The sequence below is a fragment of the Oncorhynchus kisutch genome, linkage group LG11 (assembly GCF_002021735.2).
Source record: "Oncorhynchus kisutch isolate 150728-3 linkage group LG11, Okis_V2, whole genome shotgun sequence".
Lineage (NCBI taxonomy): Eukaryota > Metazoa > Chordata > Actinopteri > Salmoniformes > Salmonidae > Oncorhynchus > Oncorhynchus kisutch.
In genome coordinates, this window is record NC_034184.2 from 13,708,208 (window position 1) to 13,733,052 (window position 24,845).

At 44.8% G+C, this 24,845-nt stretch overlaps 1 protein-coding gene across 5 annotated transcripts in view; it reads right to left on the reverse strand.

Moving 5' to 3' along the window:
- Positions 1–16,015: 16,015 nt before the first annotated feature.
- Positions 16,016–24,845, reverse strand: part of LOC109899980 (myocardin-related transcription factor A) — a 63,584-nt gene continuing 54,754 nt past the window's right edge. For 3 of the 5 annotated variants that reach the window (XM_020495663.2, XM_020495664.2, XM_020495666.2), the window contains 7 exons: positions 23,399–24,730; positions 22,896–23,108; positions 22,671–22,787; positions 19,631–19,780; positions 19,392–19,481; positions 19,103–19,163; positions 16,016–17,452 (listed from right to left, as the gene is read on the reverse strand). In XM_020495663.2, the coding sequence (XP_020351252.1) occupies positions 16,920–17,452; positions 19,103–19,163; positions 19,392–19,481; positions 19,631–19,780; positions 22,671–22,787; positions 22,896–23,108; positions 23,399–24,730 (2,496 nt within the window). In that variant the 3' untranslated portion in view covers positions 16,016–16,919. The remainder of the gene's footprint in view (positions 17,453–19,102; positions 19,164–19,391; positions 19,482–19,630; positions 19,781–22,670; positions 22,788–22,895; positions 23,109–23,398; positions 24,731–24,845) is intronic. The other 2 variants (XM_020495665.2, XM_031835335.1) reach the window with 1 other exon arrangement.

The window sequence follows — 24,845 nt, forward strand, 5'->3', positions numbered from 1 at the left end:
GATTGAGAACCATACTAGCCCGAAACATAGAAATCCCCAAATCATAGAAAAACAAACATAGACTGCCCACCCCAACTCACGCCCTGACCATACTAAATAATGACAAAAACAACAGAAATAAAGGTCAGAACGTGACAACAACAGACTGCATAATTAGCTAAATGAGTCCAGGCAACTGAGAACTTTGTTCAGCCAATGGGTTTTAGTGCTTTAGCAATTGAGAAAAACTGTAATAACTCGATCATTAACGAACAATCACAGCTTTAAGTCCAAACCTTGGAGCAGAGGCAAAGGCAGAGAAGAGACTCAGTACTTTGGGTCTCTGTGCTGAGGTGATGGTGATAGAGTTTGTAGTTGCTAGTGGGGGTGTTGGGGCTGGGAAGTACTGTACCTATAAGGGGGAAATGAGATCAACGAATATAACCAGCCAAATGTGAAGAAGACTACTGCAATCTACAGCCCCAAGCAACGGTTTTACCACAGATGATTTCTCTCCGGGTTAAAGCCCACGGCCATCATTGTAATCCTGTAGGATCCCAATCAATTAATGATTAGCAATTCCTGTAATTGGTTCACAAAATTTTCCCGATTACATCTCCACCTCGTCCCATTGTGTTAGGGCTGGAGCCCAGGGCCGTTATGACAATGACACAAGAGTCAATTAATTGATATTACAATCGTGACACCCTCCCTATCAACCCAACTCTTTATTTTTTTTACTATTTTTTATTATTTAACCTTTAATTAACTAGGAAAGTCAATTAAGAACAAATTCTTATTTACAATGACGGCGTACTCTCACCATGGTCATTCTAAATGAAGGTTCCAAACGATGCATTGATTCTAGGTAAATTCACCATAAGGGGGAATTCATTATTACGTTAATTCACCATACATATCTGGATATTATTTTGGATGATGTATCGTTTTGACAATATCACAATATAATTGTTGCGCTAGTTTGCTGTACCTGCACCAAAACTCCATTATTTTTCCTCTATAGTCACCTTTTAAAATAGGGAGCCATTTGATTTCAGCACTTTTATTTCCATGACTGATCAAAACTAGTTTTCTCATGGTTCTCTCTTGTTTGGAACATCGAATCACAATAAAATCACAGTATTGAATCGCAATGCATATAACACATAGAATCATGTAGTAACCAAAAAAGTATTAAACAAATCAGAACACATTTTATATTTTAGATTATTTAAACAGCTTTGCACACTCTTGGCATTCTATCAACCAGCTTCACCCGGAATGCTTTTCCAGAACAGTCTTGAAGGAGTTCACACATACAGTATGCAGAGCACTTGTTGGCTGCTTTTCCTTCACTCTGCAGTCCAACTCACCCCAATCCATCTCAATTGGGTTGAGGTCGGGTGATTGTGGAGGCCAGGTCATCTGATGCAGCAATCCATCACTCTCCTTCTTGGTCAAGTAGTCCTTACACAGCCTGGAGGTGTGTTGGGTCATTGTCCTGTTGAAAATCAAATGATAGTCCCACTAAGCGCAAACCAGATGGATGGTGTATTGCTGCAGAATGCTGTGGTATCCATGATGGTTAAGTGTGCCTTGAATTCTAAATAAATCACTGACATTGTCACCAGCAAAGCACCCCACACATCACACCTCCTCTTCCATGCTTCATGGTGGGAACCACACATGCGGAGATCAACCGTTTACCTACTCTGCGTCTCATATTGACACGGCGGTTGGGACCAAAAGTCTCAAATTTGGACTCATCAGACCAAAGGACAGATTTCCACCGGTGTAATGTCCATTACTTGTGTTTCTTAGCCCAAGCAAATCTCTTCTTATTATTGGTGTCCTTAAGTAGTGATTTCAAATCAAATTTGATTTGTCACATACACATGGTTAGCAGATGTTAATGCGAGTGTAGCGAAATGCTTGTGCTTCTAGTTCTGACCATGCAGTAATATCTAACAAGTAATCTAGCAATTTCACAACAACTACCTTATACACACAAGTGTAAAGGAATTAATAAGAATATGTACATATAAATATATATGGATGAGTGATGGCCAAACAGCATAGGCAAGATGGTATAGAGTACAGTATATACATATGAGATGAGTAGTGTAGGGTATGTAAACATTATATAAAGTGGCATAGTTTAAAGTGACTACATTTATTACATCCAATTTTAATTATTAAAGTGGCTAGAGATTGAGTCAGTATGTTGGCAGCAGCCAGTCAATGTTAGTGATGGCTGTTTAACAGTCTGATGGCCTTGAGATACAAGCTGTTTTTCAGTCTCTCGGTCCCAGCTTTGATGCACCTGTACTGACCTCGCCTTCTGGATGATAGCGAGGTGAACAGGGAGTGGGTCGGGTAGTTGTTGTCCTTGATGATCTTTTTGGCCTTCCTGTGACATCAGGTAGTGTCCTGGAGGGCAGGTAGTTTGCCTCCGGTGATGCGTTGTGCAGACCTCACTACCCTATGGAGAGCCTTACGGTTGAGGGCGGAGCAGTTGCCGTACCAGGTGGTGATACAGCCCAACAGGATGCTCTCGATTGTGCATCTGTAAACGTTTGTGAGTGTTTTTGGTGACAAGCCAAATTTCTTCAGCCTCCTGAGGTTGAAGAGGTGCTGCTGCGCCTTCTTCACCACGCTGTCTGTGTGGGTGGACCATTTTGGTTTGTCTGTGACGTGTACGCTGAGGAATTTAAAACTTTCCACCTTCTCCACTGCTGTCCCTTCGATGTGGATAGGGGGGGGTGCTCCCTCTGCTGTTTCCTGAAGTCCACGATCATCTCCTTTGTTTTGTTGACGTTGAGCGAAAGGTTGTTTTCCTGACACCGTACTCCGAGCGCCCTCATCTCCTCCCTGTAGGCTGTCTGATCGTTGTTGGTAATCAAGCCTACCACTGTAGTGTCATCTGAAAACTTGGTGATTGATTTGGAGGCATGCATGGCCACGCATTCATGGATGAACAGAGAGTACAGGAGAGGGCTGAGCACTCACCCTTGTGGGGCGCCAGTGTTGAGGGTCAGCGAAGTGGAGATGTTGTTTCCTACCTGACAACCTGGGAACGGCCTGTCAGAAAGTCCAGGACCCAATTGCACAGGGTGGGGTTGAGACCCAGGTCCCCACCTTGATGATGAGCTTGGAGGGTACTATGGTGTTGAATGCTGAGCTGTTGTCAATGATCAGCATTCTTACATAGGTATTCCTTTTGTCCAGATGAAATAGGGCAGTGTGCAGTGTAATGGCTATTGTGTCATCTGTGGACCTATTGGGATGGTATGCAAACTAAAGTGGGTCTAGGGTGGCAGGTATGATGGAGGTGATATGATCCTTGACTAGTCTCTTAAAGCACTTCATGATGCCAAAAGTGAGTGCTACATGCTAAATGCTAGTCATTTAGTTCAGTTATCTGACATTTAATCCTATTCAAAATTCCCTGTCTGTCACGTTCTGACCTTAGTTCCTTTGTTTTGTCTTTTGTTTTAGTATTTTTCAGGGCGTGAGTTGGGTGGGTTGTCTATGTTAGTTTTTCTATGATTTTCTATTTCTGTGTTTGGCCTGTTTGAAACTGTTGTTTCTTTGTTCTTTTTTTATTCAGTGGTCAGTTTACTTTATTAAAAAGATGAACATGTACCACGCTGCGCATTGGTCCTCAACTTCTTCCCACGACAGCCGTTACACTGTCTTGGGTCAGTTAGGATCACCACTTTATTTTAAGAAAGTGAAATGTCAGAATAATAGTAGAGAGAATGATTTATTTCAGCTTTTATTTATTTCATCACATTCCCAGTGGGTCAGAGGTTTACATACACTCAATTAGTATTTGGTAGCATTGCCTTTAAATTGTTAAACTTGGGTCAAATGTTTCGGGTAGACTTCCACAAGCTTCCTACAATACGCTGGGTGAATTTTGGCCCATTCCTCCTGACAGAGCTGGTGTAACTGAGTCAGATTTGTTGGCCTCCTTGCTCGCACACGCTTTTTCAGTTCTGACCACACATTTTCTATGGGATTGAGGTCAGGGCATTGTGATGGCCACTCCAATACCTTGACTTTGTTGTCCTTAAGCCATTTTGCCACAACTTTGGAAGTATGCTTGTGGTCATTGTCCATTTGGAAGACCCATTTGCGATCAAGCTTTAACTTCCTGACTGATGTCTTGAGATGTTGTTTCAAAATATCCACATCATTTTCCCTCCTCGTGTTGCCATCTATTTTGTGAAGTGCACCAGTTTTTCTTGCAGCAAAGCACCCCCACAACATGATGCTGCCACCCCCGTGCTTCACGGTTGGGATGGTGTTCTTTGGACTACAAGTGTCCCCCTTTTACCTCCAAACATAACGATGGTCATTATGACCAAACAGTTCTATTTTTGTTTCATCAGACCAGAGGACAAAAAGTATGATCTTTGTCCCCATGTGCAGTTGCAACCGTAGTCTGGCTTTTTTATGACGGTTTTGGAGCAGTAGCTTCTTCCTTGCTGAGCGGCCTTTCAGGTTATGTCGATATAGGACTTGTTTTACTGTGGTTATAAATACTTTTGTACCTGTTTCCTCCAGCATCTTCACAAGGTCCTTTGCTGTTGTTCTGGGATTGATTTGCACTTTTCGCACCAAAGTATGTTCATCTCTAGGAGACAGAACGCTCCTCCTTCCTGAGCGGTATGGCGGCTGCGTGGTCTCATGGTGTTTATACTTCCGTACTATTGTTTGTACAGATGAACGTGGTACCTTCAGGCGTTTGGAAATTGCTCCCAAGGATGAACCAGACTTGTGGAGGTCTACAATTTTCTTTCTGTGGTCTTGGCTGATTTCTTTTGATTTTCCCATGATGTCAAGCAAAGAGGCACTGCGTTTGAAGTTAGGCCTTGAAATACATCCACAGGTACACCTCCAATTGACAAAAAAGTGTCAATTAGCCTATCAGAAGCTTCTAAAGCCATGACATAATTTTCTGGAATTTTCCAAGCTGTTTTTAAAGGCACAGTGAACTTAGTGTATGTAAACTTCTGACCCACTGGAATTGTGATACAGATAATTATAAGTGAAATAATTTGCCTGTAAACAATTGTTGGAAAAATTACTTGTGTCCTAACCAACTTGCCAAAACTATAGATTGTTAACAAGAAATTTGTGGAGTGGTTGAAAAACAAGTTTTAATGACTCCAACCTAAGTGTATGTAAACTTCCTACTTCAATTGTATCTTACATTACTCATATCACATGTATGTACTGTATTTTATACCACATATTGCACCTTGCCTATGTCGCTCACCCATTTACTTACATGCACATATTGTCATTCACCCCTTTAACTCTATTAGTTGCACAAAGCTAAGTAGCTAACCATTTCACACCGGTTACTCTCACCCCCCTTTGACCTCCTCCTTTTCGCAGCAACGGAATCAATGTAACAGTGTTGCTTCCGTCCCTCTCCTCACCCCTACCTGGGTTCGAACCCTCTGAACACATTAACAACTGTCTCCCACGAAGCATCACTACCTATCGCTCCACAAAAGCAGGGCAAGGGAAGCAACTACTTCAAGGTCTCAGAGTGAGTGATGTCACTGATTGAAATGCTATTAGCGTGCACCGCTAACTAGCTAGCCATTTCACACCGGTTACACAGGCATACACATTCACACATATCACGAGCCCTCAAACTTTCCCATCTTCTTTTCACACTTGAACATGCTAAATCCACACGATTAAACATTTTGCCCTCTCCGGTTCACTCTGAGCTGTTCATCCACATGAGCCACATTCCAAGAGGCCAATCTGTGTGTGTGTGTGTGCTGCATGATGTATGATGTCTGTATTGTATGATCTAAAGCCTAGGACCCAGGCTGGCTTTATAAGAGCATGTGGAGTGTAGCTGTTAATTATCGGCAGCCAGGGCCTGTGGACTTATCCTCTCCTCTCCAGTCCCTTTGAGTTGAGGGCTGATGACGTCTCGACACTCAGGGAGCCAGCATTGTGTGTGCGTACCTGGTAGGGCATGTAAAGTGTGCAAACGGTGCAGTGCAGCGTCATCATGGCTGTATTGGCATTGTACTGTCTCTCCGCCGTGATACTTCCTGTACTAAACAGGAACAGGAGAGGCTTAGCCCACAGCTTCGCCTCCTGCTCCTCTGCCTCCGTCATAGACACCCCCGAAGGTTCTGGGTAGAGCATTTAAAGGACCTGAATAGTCAAAATTGTGTTTTTCTGCAGTGTTAATGAGTCTCCAGAACTTTAGCTCATGTAGCAGACAAACCTACTTTATGAGGTAGTACAAACCAATGGCAGGGTTAGACAGATGGGTATACAGACAAGTTTTACTTGGGTCCCAGCCCATCTGGGGATGAAGGGGAATGATGCAGCTGATGTACTGGCTGAACAAGCACTTAGTAGTGGGGGTGTGGATGTTGTAGTTTCAATGAGCAAGGCAGAGGCAAAAAGCATGATATGGACAGTGATGGTGCAGAGATGGCAGGAGCAGTGGAATAGAGATACTAAAGGCAGGCATTTACTTCAAGTGCAGGGGAAAGTCAAGGAGGGGAGGACGGAAGGAAGTGAAGGAAGAGAGGAGGCTATTTTTACAATAATAAGGGTTAACATCTGCTAACCATGTGTATGTGACCAATAACATTTGATTTGACTTTAAGTGTACCTTGAATTCTAAATAAATCACAGACAGTGTCACCAGCAAAGCACCACCACACCATAACACCATCTCGTCCATGCTTTATGGTGGGAAATGCACATGCAGAGATCATCCGTTCACCTACCGGGACTCACAAAGACACAGCGGTTGGAACCAAAAATCTCCAATTTGTACTCCAGACCAAAAAAACTAATTTCCACCGGTCTAATCTCCATCAAATATGAGTTCCAAGATGGCGTAGCAGTTGGATGTCTGTTTTGATTGTCTTGTCCCATCCTGTGTATATATCGTTTTTCTTTGAATATATTTTAAATATTTTTATTCTCAATTTCCATCTACGGACTGAACATACTCTCCTGCAACCCACCTCACCCAATGTGGTACGGATCAGCTAACTTTTTATACTTTAGAACCAGATGCCCCTTCAGAAGCTAGCCGGCTAACTAGCTACTAGCTAGTAGTCAGTTAGCCACAAAACTGGGACATGATTAACTCCCCGGTCGTCCTACAATCTAAGATAGATTCCCTCATTCTCACACAAATGATCAAGGAACCTACCAGGTACAACCCTAAATCTGTAACCATGGGCACCCTCTTAGATATCATCCTGACCAACTTGCCCTCTAAATAAACCTCTTCTGTCTTCAACCAGGATCTCAGTGATCACTGCCACATTGCCTGCGTGCGTAATCGGTCTGCGGTCAAACGACCACCCCTCATCACTGTCAAACGCTCCCAAAAACACTTCAGCGAGCACTTAATCGACCTGACCCGGGTATCCTGGAAAGATATTGACCTCATTCCGTCAGTAGAGGATGCCTGGTTGCTCTTTAAAGGTGCTTTCCTCTCCATTTTAAATAAGCATGCCCCATTCAAAAAATGTAGAGCTAAGAACAGAGCCCTTGGTTCACCCCAGACTTGACTGCCCTTGACCAGCACAAAAACATCCTGTGGCGTTCTGCATTAGCATCGAATAGCCCCCGCGATATGCAACTTTTCAGGGAAGTCAGGAACCAATATACTCAGTCAGTTAGGAAAGCTAAGGCTAGCTTTTTCAAACAGAAATCTGCTTCATGTAGCAGTAATTCCAAAAAGTTTTGGGACACTGTAAAGTCTATGGAGAACAAGAGAACCTCCTCCCAGCTGCCCACTGCACTGAGGATAGGAAACACTGTCACCACCGATAAATCCACGATAATCAATCATTTCAATAAGCATTTCTCTACGTCTGGCCATGCTTTCCACCTGGCTACCCCAACCTCGGCCAACAGCTCTGCACCCCCCGCAGCAACTGGACCAAGCCCCCCACCCCTCACTTCTCCTTCACCCAAATCCAGACAGCTGATGTTCTGAAAGAGCTGCAAAATCTGGATCCCTACAAATCAGCAGGGCTAGACAATCTGGACCCTCTCTTTCTAAAATTATCTGCCGCAATTGTTGCAATCCCTATTTCTAGCCTTTTCAACCTCTCTGTCATATTGTCTGAGATCCCCAAAGATTGGAAAGCTGCCATGGTCATCCCCCTCTTCATAGGGGGACACTCTAGACCCAAACTGTTATAGACCTATATCCAGCCTGCCCTGCCTTTCTAAAATCTTCAAAAGCCAAGTGAACAAACAGATCACCGACCATTTCGAATCCCACCGTACCTTCTCCACTATGCAATCTGGTTTCTGAGCTGGTCATGGGTGCACCTCAGCCACGCTCAAGGTCCTAAAGGATATCATAACCTCCATTGATTATATTATTCATCAACCTGGCCAAGGCTTTCGACTCTGTCAATCACTGCATTCTTATCGGCAGACTCAATAGCCTTGGCTTCTCAAATGACTGCCTCGCCTGGTTCACTAACTACTTCTCAGACAGAGTTCAGTGTGTCAAATTGGTGGGCCTGTTGTCCGGACCTCTGGCAGTCTCTATGGGGGTGCCACAGGGTTCAATTCTTGGGCCGACTCTCTTCTCTGTATATATCAATGATGTCGCTCTTGCTGCTGGTGATTCTCTGATCCACCTTTATGCAGACGACACCATTCTGTATACATCTGGCCCTTCTTTGGACACTGTGCTAACAAACTTCCAAACGAGCTTCAACGCCATACAACACTCCTTCCGTGGCCTCCAACTGCTCTTAAATGCTAGTAAAACAAAATGCATGCTCTTCAACCGATTGCTGCCCGCAACCTCCCGCCCGACTAGCATCACTACTCTGGACGATTCTGACTTAGAATATGTGGACAACTACAAATACCTAGGTGTCTGGCTAGACTGTAAACTCTCCTTCCAGACTCGCATTAAGTATCTCCAATCCAAAATTAAATCTAGAATCGGCATCCTATTTCGCAACAAATGCTGCCAAACACTCATGCTGCCAAACATACTCTTGTAAAACTGACTATCCTACCAACCCTTAACTTCGGGGATGTCATTTACAACATAGCCCCCAACACTCTACTCAGCAAACTGGATGCAGTCTATCACAGTGCCATCCGTTTTGTCACCAAAGCCCCATATACTACCCACCACTGCGACTTGTATGCTGTCGTTGGCTGGCCCTTGCTACATATCCGTCACCAAACCCACTGGCTCTAGGTCATTTATAAGTCTTTGCTAGGTAAAGCCCCGCCTTATCTCAGCTCACTGGTCACCCACACATAGCACGTGCTCCAGCAGGTGTATTTCACTGGTCATCCCCAAAGCCAAAACTTCCTTTGGCCGCCTTTCTTTCCAGTTCACTGCTGCCAATGACTGGAACAAATTGCAAAAATCACTGAAGTTGGAGACTTATATCTCACAAGCTTTAAGCGCCAGCTGTCAGAGCAGCTTTCCGATCGCTGCAGCTGTACACAACCCATCTGTAAATAGCCCATCCAACCAACTAACTACCTACCTCATCCCCATATTTGTTTTGTTTTTCTACTCTTTTGCACACCAGTATTTCTACTTGCACATCCTCATCTGCATGTCTATCACTCCCGTGTTTAATTGCTAAATTGTAATTACTTCGCCACTATGGCCTATTCATTGCCTTACCTCCTTACTTCATTTGCACACACTGTATACAGATCTTTCTATTGTGTTATTGACTGTATGTTCGATGATCCCATGTGTAATTCTGTGTTGTTGTTTTTGTCGCACTGCTTTGCTTTATCTTGTCCAGGCTGCAGTTGTAAATGAGAACTTCTCAACTGGCCTACCTGGTTAAATATAGGTTAAATAAATAAAAATATTAAAAACCCTAGGTGTCATCTCCATGATCAAGCTAGACATGTTCGGCTAAATGCTGAATGCTTGCTGGTTGACAACACGCCATGTGGATAAGACCGTTCCTGGAGCATTTTAGTTCATTATCATTGGCTCTGTCTACTGATCTAGGACCGAGTTAAGGAAACTCAACTGTTGAACAGGAGGATGATGCTTTTAGTAACAATAGTTAACTGTTTAGCGTTGTGGGTCCTACTGATTATCCAAAACAAACTCAACTACCCCAAACAGCTATCACTGCAGTTACTGTCACTGTATCACTACCCAAAACAGCTATCACTGTAGTTCCTGTATCACTACCTAAAACAGCTAGCACTGTAGTTTTTAGTTGTTTGTGATAGTAGTTTGTGGTAGCTGTTTTGTGTAGTTTGTGGTAGCTGTTTTATGTAGTTTGTGGTAGTTGTTTTGTGTAGTTTGTTGTAGCTGTTTTTGGTAGTTTGAGGCTGTCTTTGGTAGTTTCAGGGTTGTTTTGGGTAGTTTGTGTTAGTGGTTTTGTGTACTTGTTTTCTGTAGTTTGTGCAACTTGTTTTGGGTAGTTTGTGCTACTTGTTTAGGGTAGTTTGTGCTACTTGTTTAGGGTAGTTTGTGCTAGCTGTTTTGGGTCGTTTGTGGTCGCTGTTTTTGGTAGTTTGGGTAGCTTTGGGTTGGGACGCCTAGTAGTTATTAATAAGTATTAATTAATCTCCCCCACAGAGCTTTTTGTGACGCTGTAATAGCAGCAGTGCTGGGATTTACGTCTGGAGTACCTGGAAGCTACTTGCTATCCTCCATGGTGGCAGCAGTTTACCTGTTTGTGCCTCCACCAGGAGACATAAAAATAAAAGAATTAGGGGCCTATCATGAGCATTACATGTCAATGACTCTTCTTATAGGATTTCCTCTGATGTTGTTTCTGACCATGATAGTAGGAGGACAACTGGCCAAAACTGCCTCTTGGAGAATTAGGAGGGTTGGGACGACTGAGCTGAATGCTACGGAGGTGACTGTAGTTCTGATAGCGACCACTGTTGCATGTGGAGGTTTGGGACACCTCATGGAAACCATAATTGGAAAATTGTCTGAACTCCTAATTGTGTACAAATATGGGCTTGTAAAATGTGCATTTCTTATAGCAGCACTTACTGTGGCTTTACTCGCAGCCTTGGTAACGGCTCGGTTGGCAGCGGCATACCACCCAGCATCCCACTGCTAGCTTGCTTCTGAAGCTAAGCATGGTTGGTCCTGGTCGGTCCCTGGATGGGAGACCAGACGCTGCTGGAAGTGGTGTTGGGGGCGAGTAGGAGACACCCTTTCCTCTGGTCTAAAAAAATATCCCAATGTCCCAGGGCAGTGATTGGGGACATTGCCCTGTGTTGGGTGCGGTCTTTCAGATGAGATGTTAAACAGGTGTCCTGACTCTCTGTGGTCACTAAAGATCCCATGGCACTTATTGTAAGAGTAGGGGTGTTGACCCTGGTGTCCTGGCAAAATTCCCAATCTGTCCCTTATACCATCATGGTCACCTAATTATCTCTGGTTTACAACTGGCTCATTCATCCCCGCTCCTCTCCCTCTAACTATTCCCCAGATCGTTGCTGTAAGTTAGAATGTGTTCTCAGTCAACTTACCTGGTAAAAAAAAGGGTTAAACATGTTTAATCATAATAATAAAAAATTGGGAGCAGTGAAACCAGGAGCAGCAGCTGGAAGGAGGGGGATTATTACCAGTCAGTCCTGGGGAATTGGGTGACCGTGGGGGATCTGTTGGGTCCAGCAGGGATGGCTCGGTCTGCTGCACTAACATGGAGCAGTCGTACCTATGGGAAGTCAGGGAGAGTGGGGGCAATACTGGGGGCAGTGTCTGCATCTTGTTCTGATAGTGGTCTTCTGGCTCTCAGTAGTATGTATATAATATCCCAAGAGATACAGAACAGAAATTGTTTGACTAAAGTTTTTCTTTTTCTTTCTCGTGCCTTTGTAGTCATTGTATGTAAGCATTGTATTTTAAATACATGTACGTATGGTACTTCAGGCTGTCATTGTAAATGAGCATTTGTTCTTCTCATTTAAATATGTTCTGACTCTCCTTGATGAAATAATAGTTTAAAACTATGTACATACAGCTCCTTCAGAAAGTATTCAGACGACTTGACTTTACACACATTGTGTTACATTACAGCCTTTTTGGGGAACTGTGGGGGGGGTCTTAGACGTGCCCATGAGCAGGACGGTGACCCTGGTTGCTTCTGTGTGTCTCTCTGGATGGGAGGCTGTTAAATGATTAATATGATGTAGTTGATGAGTGGCTTCACTGCAAGTATATTGTATGTTTTAAATATTCAAAAAATGTTTGGTAATTTTTACAGGATGTGGGTATCATTCTGGGCCTCCCAAAATATTCTTAAGATCATTGTTAAAACATATCATCGCAAATTGCGTGTGTTGTGTGCGTGTACTGAAACAGAAGGGTGATGCAATTTATTAGCAACGTCTGCAGCATGCGTGTGTAGAGAGGGAGGGTCTAGAATGCACACTGAAACACCATAAACTCTGCAAGGAGAGCGAGTAAAAAAGGTGAAATGACAAAACAAAATGACACGCACCAAACTAACTGTATAGATTAGAGGGAGATGTATTTCATTTAGGAGGAGTCAAGGTAAGGATACCAGGGTACATCTAAAATGACTCCCTATAGAGTGCACTACTTCTGACCGAAGCCTATTGGGATCTGGTAAAAAAGTAGTGCACTCTATCAGGAATAGGGTGCTATTTGGGACATACACCATCATATCAGACTGATATAGGAGCCTCAAAACCCCACTCCCGTTCCTCTTGTCTACCCAGAACCCATGACGACATTTTTAATTAACCCTGCTATTTTAGGCTAGAATAAATGTGTCATGAACAGAAACAGTATGGCTTTGTGTAAGAGAAGGGGAGAGAGAGGGGGATGGAAACGAGTTAGAGAGTGAGTGAATTACTGACAGCAAAATAGAAAAATAGTGAGGGAGCGAATGAGTGTGAAAGTGAGTGTGCATAGTTTCAATAGATAAAAGACAGACAAGCACAGTTGATTTGAGGGTGGTATTTTTCTATGATAATGTCGCCATCCAATGGCCATATCCAGTACCACTAATACTATACCAAGTTTAATTTGATATTAAACACTGAATCTGAATCTAAGTTTATTTGTCACGTGCGCTGAATACAACAGGTGTAGACCTTACAGTGAAATGCTTACTTACAGGCTCTAACCAATAGTGCAAAAAAGGTATTAGGTGAACAATAGGAAAGTTAAGAAATGAAACAGTAAAAAGACGGGCTATATACAGTAGCGAGGCTATAAAAGTTGCCAGGCTACATACAGACACCGATTAGTCAGGCTTATTGAGGTAGTATGTACATGTAGGTGTGGTTAAAGTGATTATGCATATATGATGAACAGAGAGTAGCATAAGTGTAAAAAGAGGGGTTGACGGGTGGTGGGACACAATGCAGATAGCCCGGTTAGCCAAAGTGCGAGAGCACTGGTTGGTCGGCCCAAATGAGGTAGTATGTATATGAATATATAGTTAAATTGACTACGCATATATGATAAACAGAGAGTAGCAGCAGCATAAGAAGAGTGGTTGGGGGGGAGCACACAATGCAAATAGTCTGGGTAGCCATTTGATCACCTGTTCAGGAGTCTTATTACTTGGGGGTAAAAACTGTTGAGAAACCTTTTTGTCCTAGACATGGCACTCCGGTACCGCTCCGGTACTGGGGTGGCTGGGGTCTTTGACCATTTTTAGGGCCTTCCTCTGACACCGCCTGATATAGAGGTCCTGGATGGCAGGCAGCTTAGCCCCAGTGATGTACTGGGTTGTACGCACTACCCTCTGTAGTGCCTTGCGGTCGGAGGCCGAGCAATTGCCGTATCAGCCAGTGATGCAAACAGTTAGGATGCTCTCGATGTTGCTGCTGTAGAACCGTTTGAGGATCTCAGGACCAATGCCAAATCTTTTTAGTTTCCTGAGGGGGAATAGGCTTTGTCGTGCCCTCTTCACGGCTGTCTTGGTGTGTTTGGACCATTCTAGTTTGTTGTTGATGTGGACACCAAGGAACATGAAGCTCTCAACCTGCTCAATCACCCAGTCGATGAGAATGGGGGCGTGCTCAGTCTTCCTCGTCCTGTAGTCCACAATCATCTCCTTATTCTTGGTTACGTTGAGGGATGGTTGTTATTCTGGCACCACCCGGCCAGGTTTCTGACCTCCTCCCTATAGGCGGTCTCGTCGTTGATCAGGCCTACCACTGTTGTCGTCTGCAAACTTAATGATGGTGTTGGAGTCGTGCCTGGCCATGCAGTCGTGGGTAAACAGGGAGTACAGAAGGGGACTGAGCACGCACCCCTGGGGAGCTCCAGTGTTGAGGATCAGTCAGCGTGGCACATGTGTTGCTACCTACCATCAACACCTGGGGGCAGGCCATCAGGAAGTCCAGGATCCAGTTGCAGAGGGAGGCATTTATTCCCAGGATCCTTACCTTAGTGATGAGCTTTGAGGGTACTATGGTGTAGTCAATGAACAGCATTCTCACATAAGTGTTCCTTTTGTCCAGAATTTGTAGTCTGTAAATAGTTTGCAAGTCCTGCCACAAGACAAGCGTCAGAGCCGGTGTAGTATGATTCAATCTTAGCCCTGTATTGACGCTTTGCCTGTTTGATGGTTCGTCGCAGGGCATAGCAGGATTTCTTCTAAGCTTCTGGGTAAGAGTCCCACAACATGAAAGCGGCAGCTCTACCCTTTAGCTCAATGCGAATGTTGCCTATAATCCATGGCTTCTGGTTGGGGTATGTACGTACAGTTACCGTGGGGACGGCGTCCTCAATGCACTTATTGATAAAGCCAGTGACTGATATGGTGTACTCCTCAATGCCATCGGAAGAATCTCAGAACATGTTCCAGTCTGTGATAGCAAAGCAGTCCTGTAGTTTAGTATCTGCTTCATCTGACCACCTTTTTATAGACCGAGTCACTGGTGCTTCCTGCTTTAATTGTTGCTTGTAAGCAGGAATCAGGAGGATTCTTTTTTTTTTTTACCTTTATTTTACTAGGCAAGTCAGTTAAGAACAAATTCTTATTTTCAATGACGGCCTAGGAACAGTGGGTTAACTGCCTGTTCAGGGGCAGAACGACAGATTTTGTACCTTTGTCAGCTCGGGGATTTGAACTTGCAACCTTTCGGTTACTAGTCCAATGCTCTAACCACTAGGCTACACTGCCGCCCCAGAGTTATGGCCAGACTTACAAAATGGAGGTGCGAGGAAGAGCTTTGTACACGTCTCTGTGTGTGGAGTATAGGTGATCTAGATTTTTTCCCCTCTGGTTGTTGATAGAAATTTGGTAGAACTGATAGTCACATGTACAGGGTTGCAGGTGTGATGGCAGGGTACAGTGAAAAACTTAGGCTTCGAGCTCCAACATGCAGGACTAAGTTAAATAAAATAATGAAAATAGTAATAAAAAAATCTACCAAAATAGGACTATATAAACATCATAACTGTGGCAGTGATAAATAACTAAATGTCCATTGGGGTGGAGGCATAGTAAGAACTGTTGAGGGGGTAGGGGGAGAATGACCACAGGAGGGGCAGCATGACCATTGAGGATGTCTGGGGACAAAGTGAAATTTAAACAATAATTTGTAATAATATACATAGTAACTGCAACAGTGATGACTGTCATTGAGGTGGGGGCAGAGAAAGTCTATAGGGAAACAAGGGAGCTAACTATTCAGCAGCCTGATGCTCTGGGGGTAGAAACTATTAGCCAGTCTCCGTTTTTGCCATGTTGCTCCTGTGAAGCCCGTGTCTGAGTGATTGAAGTGTGGAGAACAGGGCGTGCCTGGGGTCCCTGATGATCCGCTTGGACTTCTTGCGACACTTGGAGTTGTAGGTGTCCTGTTGGGCAGGCAGTGTGCACCCAATGGTGTGGTCAGCTGCAAGTATAGCAGCTGAAGAGTTATAAATTGTGTTCAAGCGCAGCTCCCTTGAAAAAGAGGCCTTAGTCTCAATGTACTCCCTGCTAAAATAGAAATACAGTCACCAAATAATTTACAATGTCAAAGGTTTATAAAAAAATAAAACAAAGACGCATTCAAGTTGACATTTTTTTAATTAATTTTTTTCATAAAAAAGTTGTTTGGAAGCTGAGACCCCTTTATACCCTACCTGCTATTCTAAGCAACCGGGAAGAAAAAGATGGATAATCGATAATACACACCTCATATACAGAAATGCATAGTCGTCTAGCAAACAGCTCCAGTAAGTGCCTCCTCCAATGAGGTTAATTTCATCAACTGGGGTGCGTTCAATTGAACGTTTCCTCCGTTGCGTGACGGTTTGTACTGAATGACACGCTTCCCCAAAACGGTGTGTACCGTTCTTCAAGTCTTTGAGGTGTGTTTGCTCTCGTTTGGTGGGTGTGGCATGATCAATATGGGTGTGACCATTTAAAATCGTAAAACTCATGCAGCACACACCATTTACAATCTCCCTCTGGGCCACCATAATCACACTGTTCTTCAACTGGCCGTTTAGTGGAGTACAGTTTTCGTTGAAATAAATGATTTGATGGAGAAAACTTAACACCATTCTTTCGTACTGAACGCACCCCTGTTTTGCACCAATGAGGTTTGATTCATTAGTAGGTTTCCACCAATGAGATTTGTTCCATTACAACTTTTCACCAATCAACAGTCTCAGCATAAGTGCAAAGTTAGAAGCACCACTGACACATCGGGGCTGCATTTCACGTGTTACCCTTTGTCACCAGAAGGATGTGTCAGAGCGTGACCAAACTCCACAGTATTCCCTTCACACACTGCCTCTGATCTAAAGTCAGTTTTGCTCTCTAGCCTGTCCAAACATGACGAGAGGGCAGAGAACGCAGGACAAGACTCCCTGTCTCAGTGTACCTCCAGAGTGGTGGACCTGCTTTGTGAGTAAGACAGAGAAAGAGAGCCTGTACATAGTATGCGTACTCCTCATTCCGTAAGAGCTACAAACAGGAGTCCCAGTGCAGAGTGAGGTCCGAGCTGTCCAGGAAGTCCGCTGAGAACACACTGGGGGGCGTGTGGGGGCCCAGAGGGGCGAGACTCGTCCTCCCACCTCCACCACCCATAGAGATGTCCAGCCAGTCCATGCTGTCCAGGGCTGGGTCCCCGAAGTCAAGCCCTGCCGGGTGGGTGGAGAAGCCCAGGTCGCTAGTGTCCATGTCCACCGGGGAGGGGGGATGGTCCAGGATGCTGGGGGTGCTCAGCATTTGGCTGTGGAGGTCATCAATCAAAGTCAGACCGCCATCAGGCTCCACCCCCAGGAGGGGCGTGCCCGTGGTGCTCTCTAGGAAGTCCTCCAGGCGACCACTTCCTGTGCAGGGTGATGGCGAGGGCTGCTGGGAAGGCACAGCGGGCAGGGAGGGCTCCGGGGGGGTGGTGGACGGCGAGATGTGGAGAGGGGACGAGGGAGGGGTGGGGGGGTCGGAGTGGTTTTGGGCCAGGGAAGGGTCTGGGTTGGCTCGGAATCCAGAGATTTCTGGTTGGGGATGAAACAATAAAAAGCATTAATATCGGGCACTTGATCAAAACAAATGGGTTTGCTTATGTACTGGCAGTGAGACATGAAGATATACAGTACCAGTCAAAAGTTTGAACACCTACTCATTCAAAGGGTTTTTCTTTATTTGTACTATTTTCTACATTGTAGAAAAATAGTGAAGACATCAAAACCATGAAATAACACCTATGGAATCATGTAGTAAACAAGAATGTTTTAAACAAATTAATAGATTTTATATTCTTCAAATAGCCACCCTTTGCCTTGATGACAGCTTTGCACACTCTTGGCATTCTCTCAACCAGCTTCACCTGGAATGCTTTTCCAACAGTCTTGAAGGAGTTCCCACATATACTGAGCACTTGTTGGCTGCTGTTCCTTCTCTGCGGTCCAACTCATCCCCAACCATTTCAATTGGGTTGAGGTCGGTTGATTGTGGAGGCCAGGGCATCTGATGCAGCACTCCCTCACTCTACTTCTTGGTCAAACAGCCTTTACACAGCCTGGAGGTGTGTTGGGTTATTGTCCTGTTGAAAAAAAAATGATAGTCCCACTAAGCCCAAACCAGATGGATGGCGCATTGCTGCAGAATGCTGTAGTAGCCATGCTGGTTAAGTGTGCCTTGAATTCTAAATAATTCACAGACAGTGTCACCAGCAAAGCACCCCTACACCATCACACCACCTCCTTCCTCCATGATTCAAGGTGGGAACCACGCGTGTGGAGATCATCCGTTCACCTACTCTGCGTCTGACAAAGACATGGCGGTTGGAACAACAACAAAAAAAAGGCTAATTTGGACCAAAGGACCGATTTCAACCGATCGAATGTCCATTGCTCGTGTTTCTTGGCCCAATCAAGTCTCTTCTTCTTATTGGTGTCCTTTAGTATTGGTTTCTTGGCAGCAATTAGACCATGAAGGCCTGATTCACACAGTCTCCTCTGAACAGTTGATGTTGAGATGTGTCTCTTACCTTAACTCTCTGAAGCATTTTATTTGGGCTGCAGTTTCTAAGGCTGGTAACTCTAATGAACTTATCCTCTGCAGAAGAGGTAACTCTGGGTCTTCCTTTCCTGAGGTGGTCCTCATGATAGCCAGTTTCATCAAAGTGCTTGATTGTTTTTACGACTGCACTTGAAGAAACGTTCAAACTTTGTGACATTTTTCTGATTGACTGACCTTCATGTCTTAAAGTAATGATGGACTGTCATTTCTCTTTGCTTATTTGAGCTGTTCTTGCCATAATATGGACTTGGTCTTCTACCAAATAGGGATTCTGTATACCACCACAACCTTGTCACAACACAACTGCTTGGCTCAAACACATTAAGAATGCACACCTGTTAAATTGAAATGCATTCCAAGTGACTACCTCATGAATGCCTATAGTGTGCAAAGCTGTCATCAAGTATTTGAAAAATATATTTTTTTTGTTAAAAAATGTTTTGGTTACTACATGATTCCATGTGTCATTTCATAGTTTTGATGTCTTCACTATTATTCTACAATGTAGAAAATAGTGAATAATTCAGAAAAACCCTTGAATGAGTAGGTGTGTCCAAGTAGGTGTGTTTTACTGGTGCTGTATATGTGAGTGTTGTGTTGTGTGTACTGCTATGTTCTCTTACCGCCACTCTTCAAGAGGATGTCAAACAGATCGTCCATCTGTTGACTGCTCAGCCCGTTCTCCTAGAAGAGGACATATATTTTGAACAGTTTACAGTACTCATGATTGTTTAAACAAAATCGTCAAACATGTACAGTACTATAAAATTACCAAAATACTGTGAGCAAATTTGAGACGAAACCGATGGACAGAGAAAATGAGAGAAGAGAAAAGAGGATGTAAAAGAAGACATTAATAAACATGAGCAGAGGGAGTTGGGCAGAGCGAGATGGGAGGAGTGAAGGACATACTTTAGGGCATGGAGTGAAGGAGAAAGAGGTCTGTTCAGGAGAGGGAGGGATGAACAAAGTGTGCCAGTCAAAAGTCGGACACACTTCTCTCTGAAACGGTGGAAGCAGAGAACAAAGAAAGGATGAGGGAAGGGGAAAGGAAGGCAACAGAGAAAGAATAAAAACATGGAGATGAACGAAAAATCAAATATGAGATGACGTTGACATGCCATGAATGATCATTGCAGAATATATCTTACCTTGAGGGGGGGGGGAGGGGTGCTTTGGCTTTCAGACAAGTTGGACACCTCGCCAAAGAAAGGATGGAGATTGGGCGGGGCGGAGACAGATTGAGTGGGCTCTGGCACCACATTGGTTATGCCATTTGTTTCCAGATGTAGACCTGCCTTCTGTTCCAGAACGAGGGGTATGAGGAAGAGGAAATTAAATAAGGCCAGTCTTGATTTTTGTTATCATTTAAAGAAGCTGTTAACACGGCCCCTCATTCATTTTGAGTATTTCCCTACGCACCCCTAGTCCCTTTAGTTAGAATGCCTGACAGCTCCTCAGTCACCCCTTTTCTATCCAATCAGAGACTGTCTCTTTAGCCTGCTAATTGTAAATCCCGCCTCGTCAGTGAGTTGCGTTGAAGACGAGCAGTTTGTGAGTTCGCCACAGAAGCAACAAGACAACAAGTTGCACCATGTTTAACGTTATTTGTGCTCGCAACTAATAGTGAGTAATATGTGATGTTTTATCACACTGTATGCTGCTCGCAATGGTGATGCTTCTAGCTACTAGCTCGTTAGCCAGGCTAACTACTTTCTATGGTTCACACACTCATTGCAGTTATGTTTATGATTGAGATACGTGCTTGTACACCTGCATTGCTTGCTGTTTGGGGTTTTAGGCTGGGTTTCTGTACAGCACTTTGGGATATCAGCTGATGTACGAAGGGCTATATAAATAAATTTGATTTGATTTGAGATACAAGAATATGTCCTGTTATTAATGCATTTACTCTATGCAGTTTGTTGTATTGTACAGCCTGTTTGTAACTTAGAGTTGTATTATGTGGCAAAATTAGAGTTGTATTAAGGTATTAGTATTGTATATTGTATGGTAATATACAGTATATCACAAAAGTGAGTACCCCCCTCACATTTTTGTAAATATTTGAGTATATATTTTCATGTGACAACACTGAAGAAATGACACTTTGCTATAATGTAAAGTAGTGAGTGTACAGCTTGTTTAACAGTGTAAATTTGCCGTCCCCTCAAAATAACTCACACAGCCATTAATGTCTAAACCGCTGGCAACAAAAGTGAGTACACCTTTAAGTGAACATGTCCAAATTGGGCCCAAAGTATCAATATTCTGTGTGGCCACCATCATTTCCAGCACTGCCTTAACCCTCTTGGGCATGGAGTTCACCAGAGCTTCACAGGTTGCCACTGGAGTCCTCTTCCACTCCTCCATGACGACATCACGGAGCTGGTGGATGTTAGAGACCTTACGTTTGAGGATGCACCACAGATGCTCAATAGGGTTTAGGTCTGGAGACATGCTTGGCCAGTCCATCACCTTTACCCTCAGCTTCTTTAGCAAGACAGTGGTCGTCTTGGAGGTGTGTTTGGGGTCGTTATCATGTTGGAATACTGCCCTGCGGCCCAGTCTCCGAAGGAAGGGGATCATGCTTTGCTTCAGTATGTCACAGTACATGTTGGCATTCATGGTTCCCTCAATGAACTGTAGCTCCCCAGTGCCCGGCAGCACTCATGCAGCCCCAGACCATGACACTCCCACCACCATGCTTGACTGTAGGCAAGACACACTTATCTTTGTACTCCTCACCTGGTTGCCGCCACACACGCTTGACACAATCTGAACCAAATAAGTTTATCTTGGTCTCATCAGACCACAGGACATGGTTCCAGTAATCCATGTCCTTAGTCTGCTTGTCTTCAGCAAACTGTTTGCGGGCTTTCTTGTGCATCATCTTTAGAAGAGGCTTCCTTCTGGGACGACAGCCATGCAGACCAATTTGATGCAGTGTACGGCGTATGGTCTGAGCACTGACAGGCTGACCCCAAACCCCTTCAACCTCTGCAGCAATGCTGGCAGCACTCATACGTCTATTTACCAAAGATAACCTCTGGATATGACGCTGAGCATGTGCACTCAACTTCTTTGGTCGACCATGGCGAGGCCTGTTCTGAGTGGAACCTGTCCAGTTAAACCATGGTCTTGGCCACCGTGCTGCAACTCAGTTTCAGGGTCTTGGCAATCTTCTTATAGCCCAGGCCATCTTTATGTAGAGCAACAATTATTTTTTTCAGATCCTCAGAGAGTTCTTTGCCATGAGGTGCTATACTTCCAGTGATCAGTCAGTATGAGGGAGTGTGAGCGCGATGACACCAAATTTAACACACCTGCTCCCCATTCACACCTGTGACCTTGTAGCACTAACGAGTCACATGACACTGGGGAGGGAAAATTTGGACATTTTCACTTAGGGGTGTACTCACTTTTGTTGCCAGCAGTTTAGACATTAATGGCTGTGTGTTGAGTTCTTTTGAGGGGACAGCAAATTTACACTGTTGTACAAGCTGTACATTCACTACTTTACATTATAGCAAAGTGTCATTTCTTCAGTGTTGTCACATGAAAAGATATACTCAAATATTTACAAAAATGTGAGGGGTGTACTCACTTTTGTGATATACTGTATATCTTAGATAATATTGTATGCATATTTCAGGTCCATCTGTCTATAGCAATACATAACCTATTATAGTACACAATAATATGTAAAAGGGGTATCTTTGGGCTCCCAAGTGGCACAGCGGTCTAAGGCACTGCATCTCAGTGCTAGAGGCGTCACTATAGACCCTGGTTCGATTCCAGGCAGTATTACAACCGGCAGTGATTAGGAGTCCCATAGGGCGGTGCACAATTGGCCCAGCGTCGTCCGGGTTTGGCCGTCAAGGTAAATAAGAATTTGTTCTTAACTGACTTGCCTAGTTAAATAAAAGGTTAAAGATATATTTTTTCTACCTTGTAGAACCACTACCTACAATTACCCATTAAAGAACCCTAAAGATCTCCAGTGTGTTGGTTGACAGTGATGTGTGACAAGTCTGTCAAGACAGCACCCATACAGCATCCAACCCAGCAAACTACTTTAGTCCTCAGAGGGACAGGTTTACCTCCTATCCTTTTTTACAGACGGTGTCTGCTAATATTGTGTGTGTAAGACAACCTTGTTTCTGTCACAATGTTTTGTCATTTTAATACCTTTTTGATAGACTGGTTGACAGGGCCTGGTTGTAACTGTTGTTTTGATTGGGTATCGGGGCTCAGTATCTCAGCTGGCAATTGGCTGGGGAGCTTACTTGGAGTTGACTGCAATCTCTAGAGTAAAAAGGGCAAATTTACTGCACTGTGATACCATCTTACACAATAATTTCACCAATATAGAGACCTGTAACACTTAATAGCAGATTTACAGTGTAACTGAACCTGCAGTGTGATGCGTTGCGATCCACTGGTTTTGCCCAATGAGGTCACGCCGTTTTGGCCCTCTGCACTGTTATTGGTCAGTGCTATCAAGTAGTGGTTGCCATTGCCGTCGGTGACCAGGGTGGGCGTGGTGCCCGATTTGAGGAGGTCCAATGAGAAGGTCTGGGCGGGGACCTGGGTGCCATTCTGTTGGCTGATGAAGACTGGAGTGACCTGAAGAGAATAGAGTAGGAAAGAGGCATATTCAAACACAGGGCCCAGACACGAGCCAATGATAATGACCCAACAGAGAAGGGGAAGAGACTAGTTTCGATTAGGTTTGAAACCTGTGTCTCCTGCTTGACAAACTGTTTGCCTGTTGAGCTGAAGTCTTCAGGTTTCAGACAAGTTTATTCCGTTAAATATAAAATATGGACCTGATGTGTGGCGACTGTCAGCGGCGTGTATTTCTATACTGTAGATCTACAGACTGTACGATCGAGAGCTGTAATGATTGAATGTACCTGTTGTGGGGTGACTGTCTGACTCGGTTGTTTGTTCTGCTGCTGTCCCTGGTACTGTCTCTGCTTCTTCCTCTGCAGTACTTGCAGCTGTTTGTCCTGCAGCTGTTTGGCCTGCAGCTGGAGCTGTTTCTGCTGGATGATCAGCTGTTGCTGGAATAACAACTGGGCCGAAGTCGTCTGCTGCTGCATCTCCTGTGTCTGTTGTTGCTGGAGCTGTTTGGAATGCTGTTGTGTCTGTTGTTGTTGTTGTGAGTGTGTCTGTAGTAGTTGTGTCTGTAGTAGTTGTATCTGTGCTTGTTGTGCCTGCTGTTGTTTCAGTTGTTGTGTCTGTAATATTTGTTGTGTCTGTTGTTCAACCTGTATCCGGGGGATCTGCTGCAGTTTGAGCAGGGTCTGCTGAGAGCACTGTGTCGGCTGAGCCTCGTCCACTCCCTCCATCCCTTCTTCTGTGTCTACCTCCTTCTTGACCCTCACCATGTCTGTTTTGGTGAGAGAGAGATGGAGGATGGTAGAGGCTTTGATGGGGGTGGTTTGGGCCTCCTGGGCATAACCGTTCACCACCACTCCCTGTACTCCCTCCATCTCTCTCACTGCTCCAGTCTGTTTCCCCTGCTCCAATTGGGAGCGCAGGTTCTCCACCAGCCTCTGTTTCTGCCTCAGCATGCGTGTCAGCTCCTCAATCTGCTTGTCCTTCTCCTGAAGCATCTGGTCCTTGTCCAAGGGGGAGGCCTCCATGGTTGCCCCGGCTAGGGGCTCCTGAGGTGGGGCGGCATGCTGAAGCTCGGTGGGAGAATGACGGGACTGGGAGAGGCTGCAGGTGGATAAGTGACCCTGGTTCTCCTCTTTGATGGAGGCTGGGGAGTGGTGCTGTGGAGAGGGGTGCAGGCTGAGCTGGGTCAGGGGAGAGCTCACCATCTCCCCGAACACGTCTCCATTACAGCTGGTCTCGTCAGGGCTCATCACCGCCAGAGACCGTTCTGACGGGGTGGGGGAGACTGGAGGGGAGGAGCTCGTACTGCCAAACCTCAAAATACAGGCCGGAGCGGCACTCTGAGCCAATGAGAAAGCGGGTATCTTCCCTGTTGCCTCTCCTGAATGGTGGGTGTGCGGATTAGTTCCGGCCTGGGGGGGGGCAGGGCTGATGGAGCCAGCAGGTTGGGTTGAGGCGTGCGGTGGGGTTGGTTGGCTGGGTTTAGGGGTTACAGTAGCAGTAACACCAGCTCGATCTAAACCGTTCTGCTCCTGGTAGTTCCTCAGCCTCTCGATCAGATCCATCTTGGTGCCAGACACGGTCAGACACCGTAGTTTCAGCTCCTGTTTCAGCTCAGCAACCTGGAGGAGAGAAGAAGTACCGTTATGATTCTGATCCATTACATCTCCCTCCCTCCCTCCAAAAGTGCATATCAATAGTCTAATGTGGTTCTCTTCTAATCTCCCTTTCTTTATC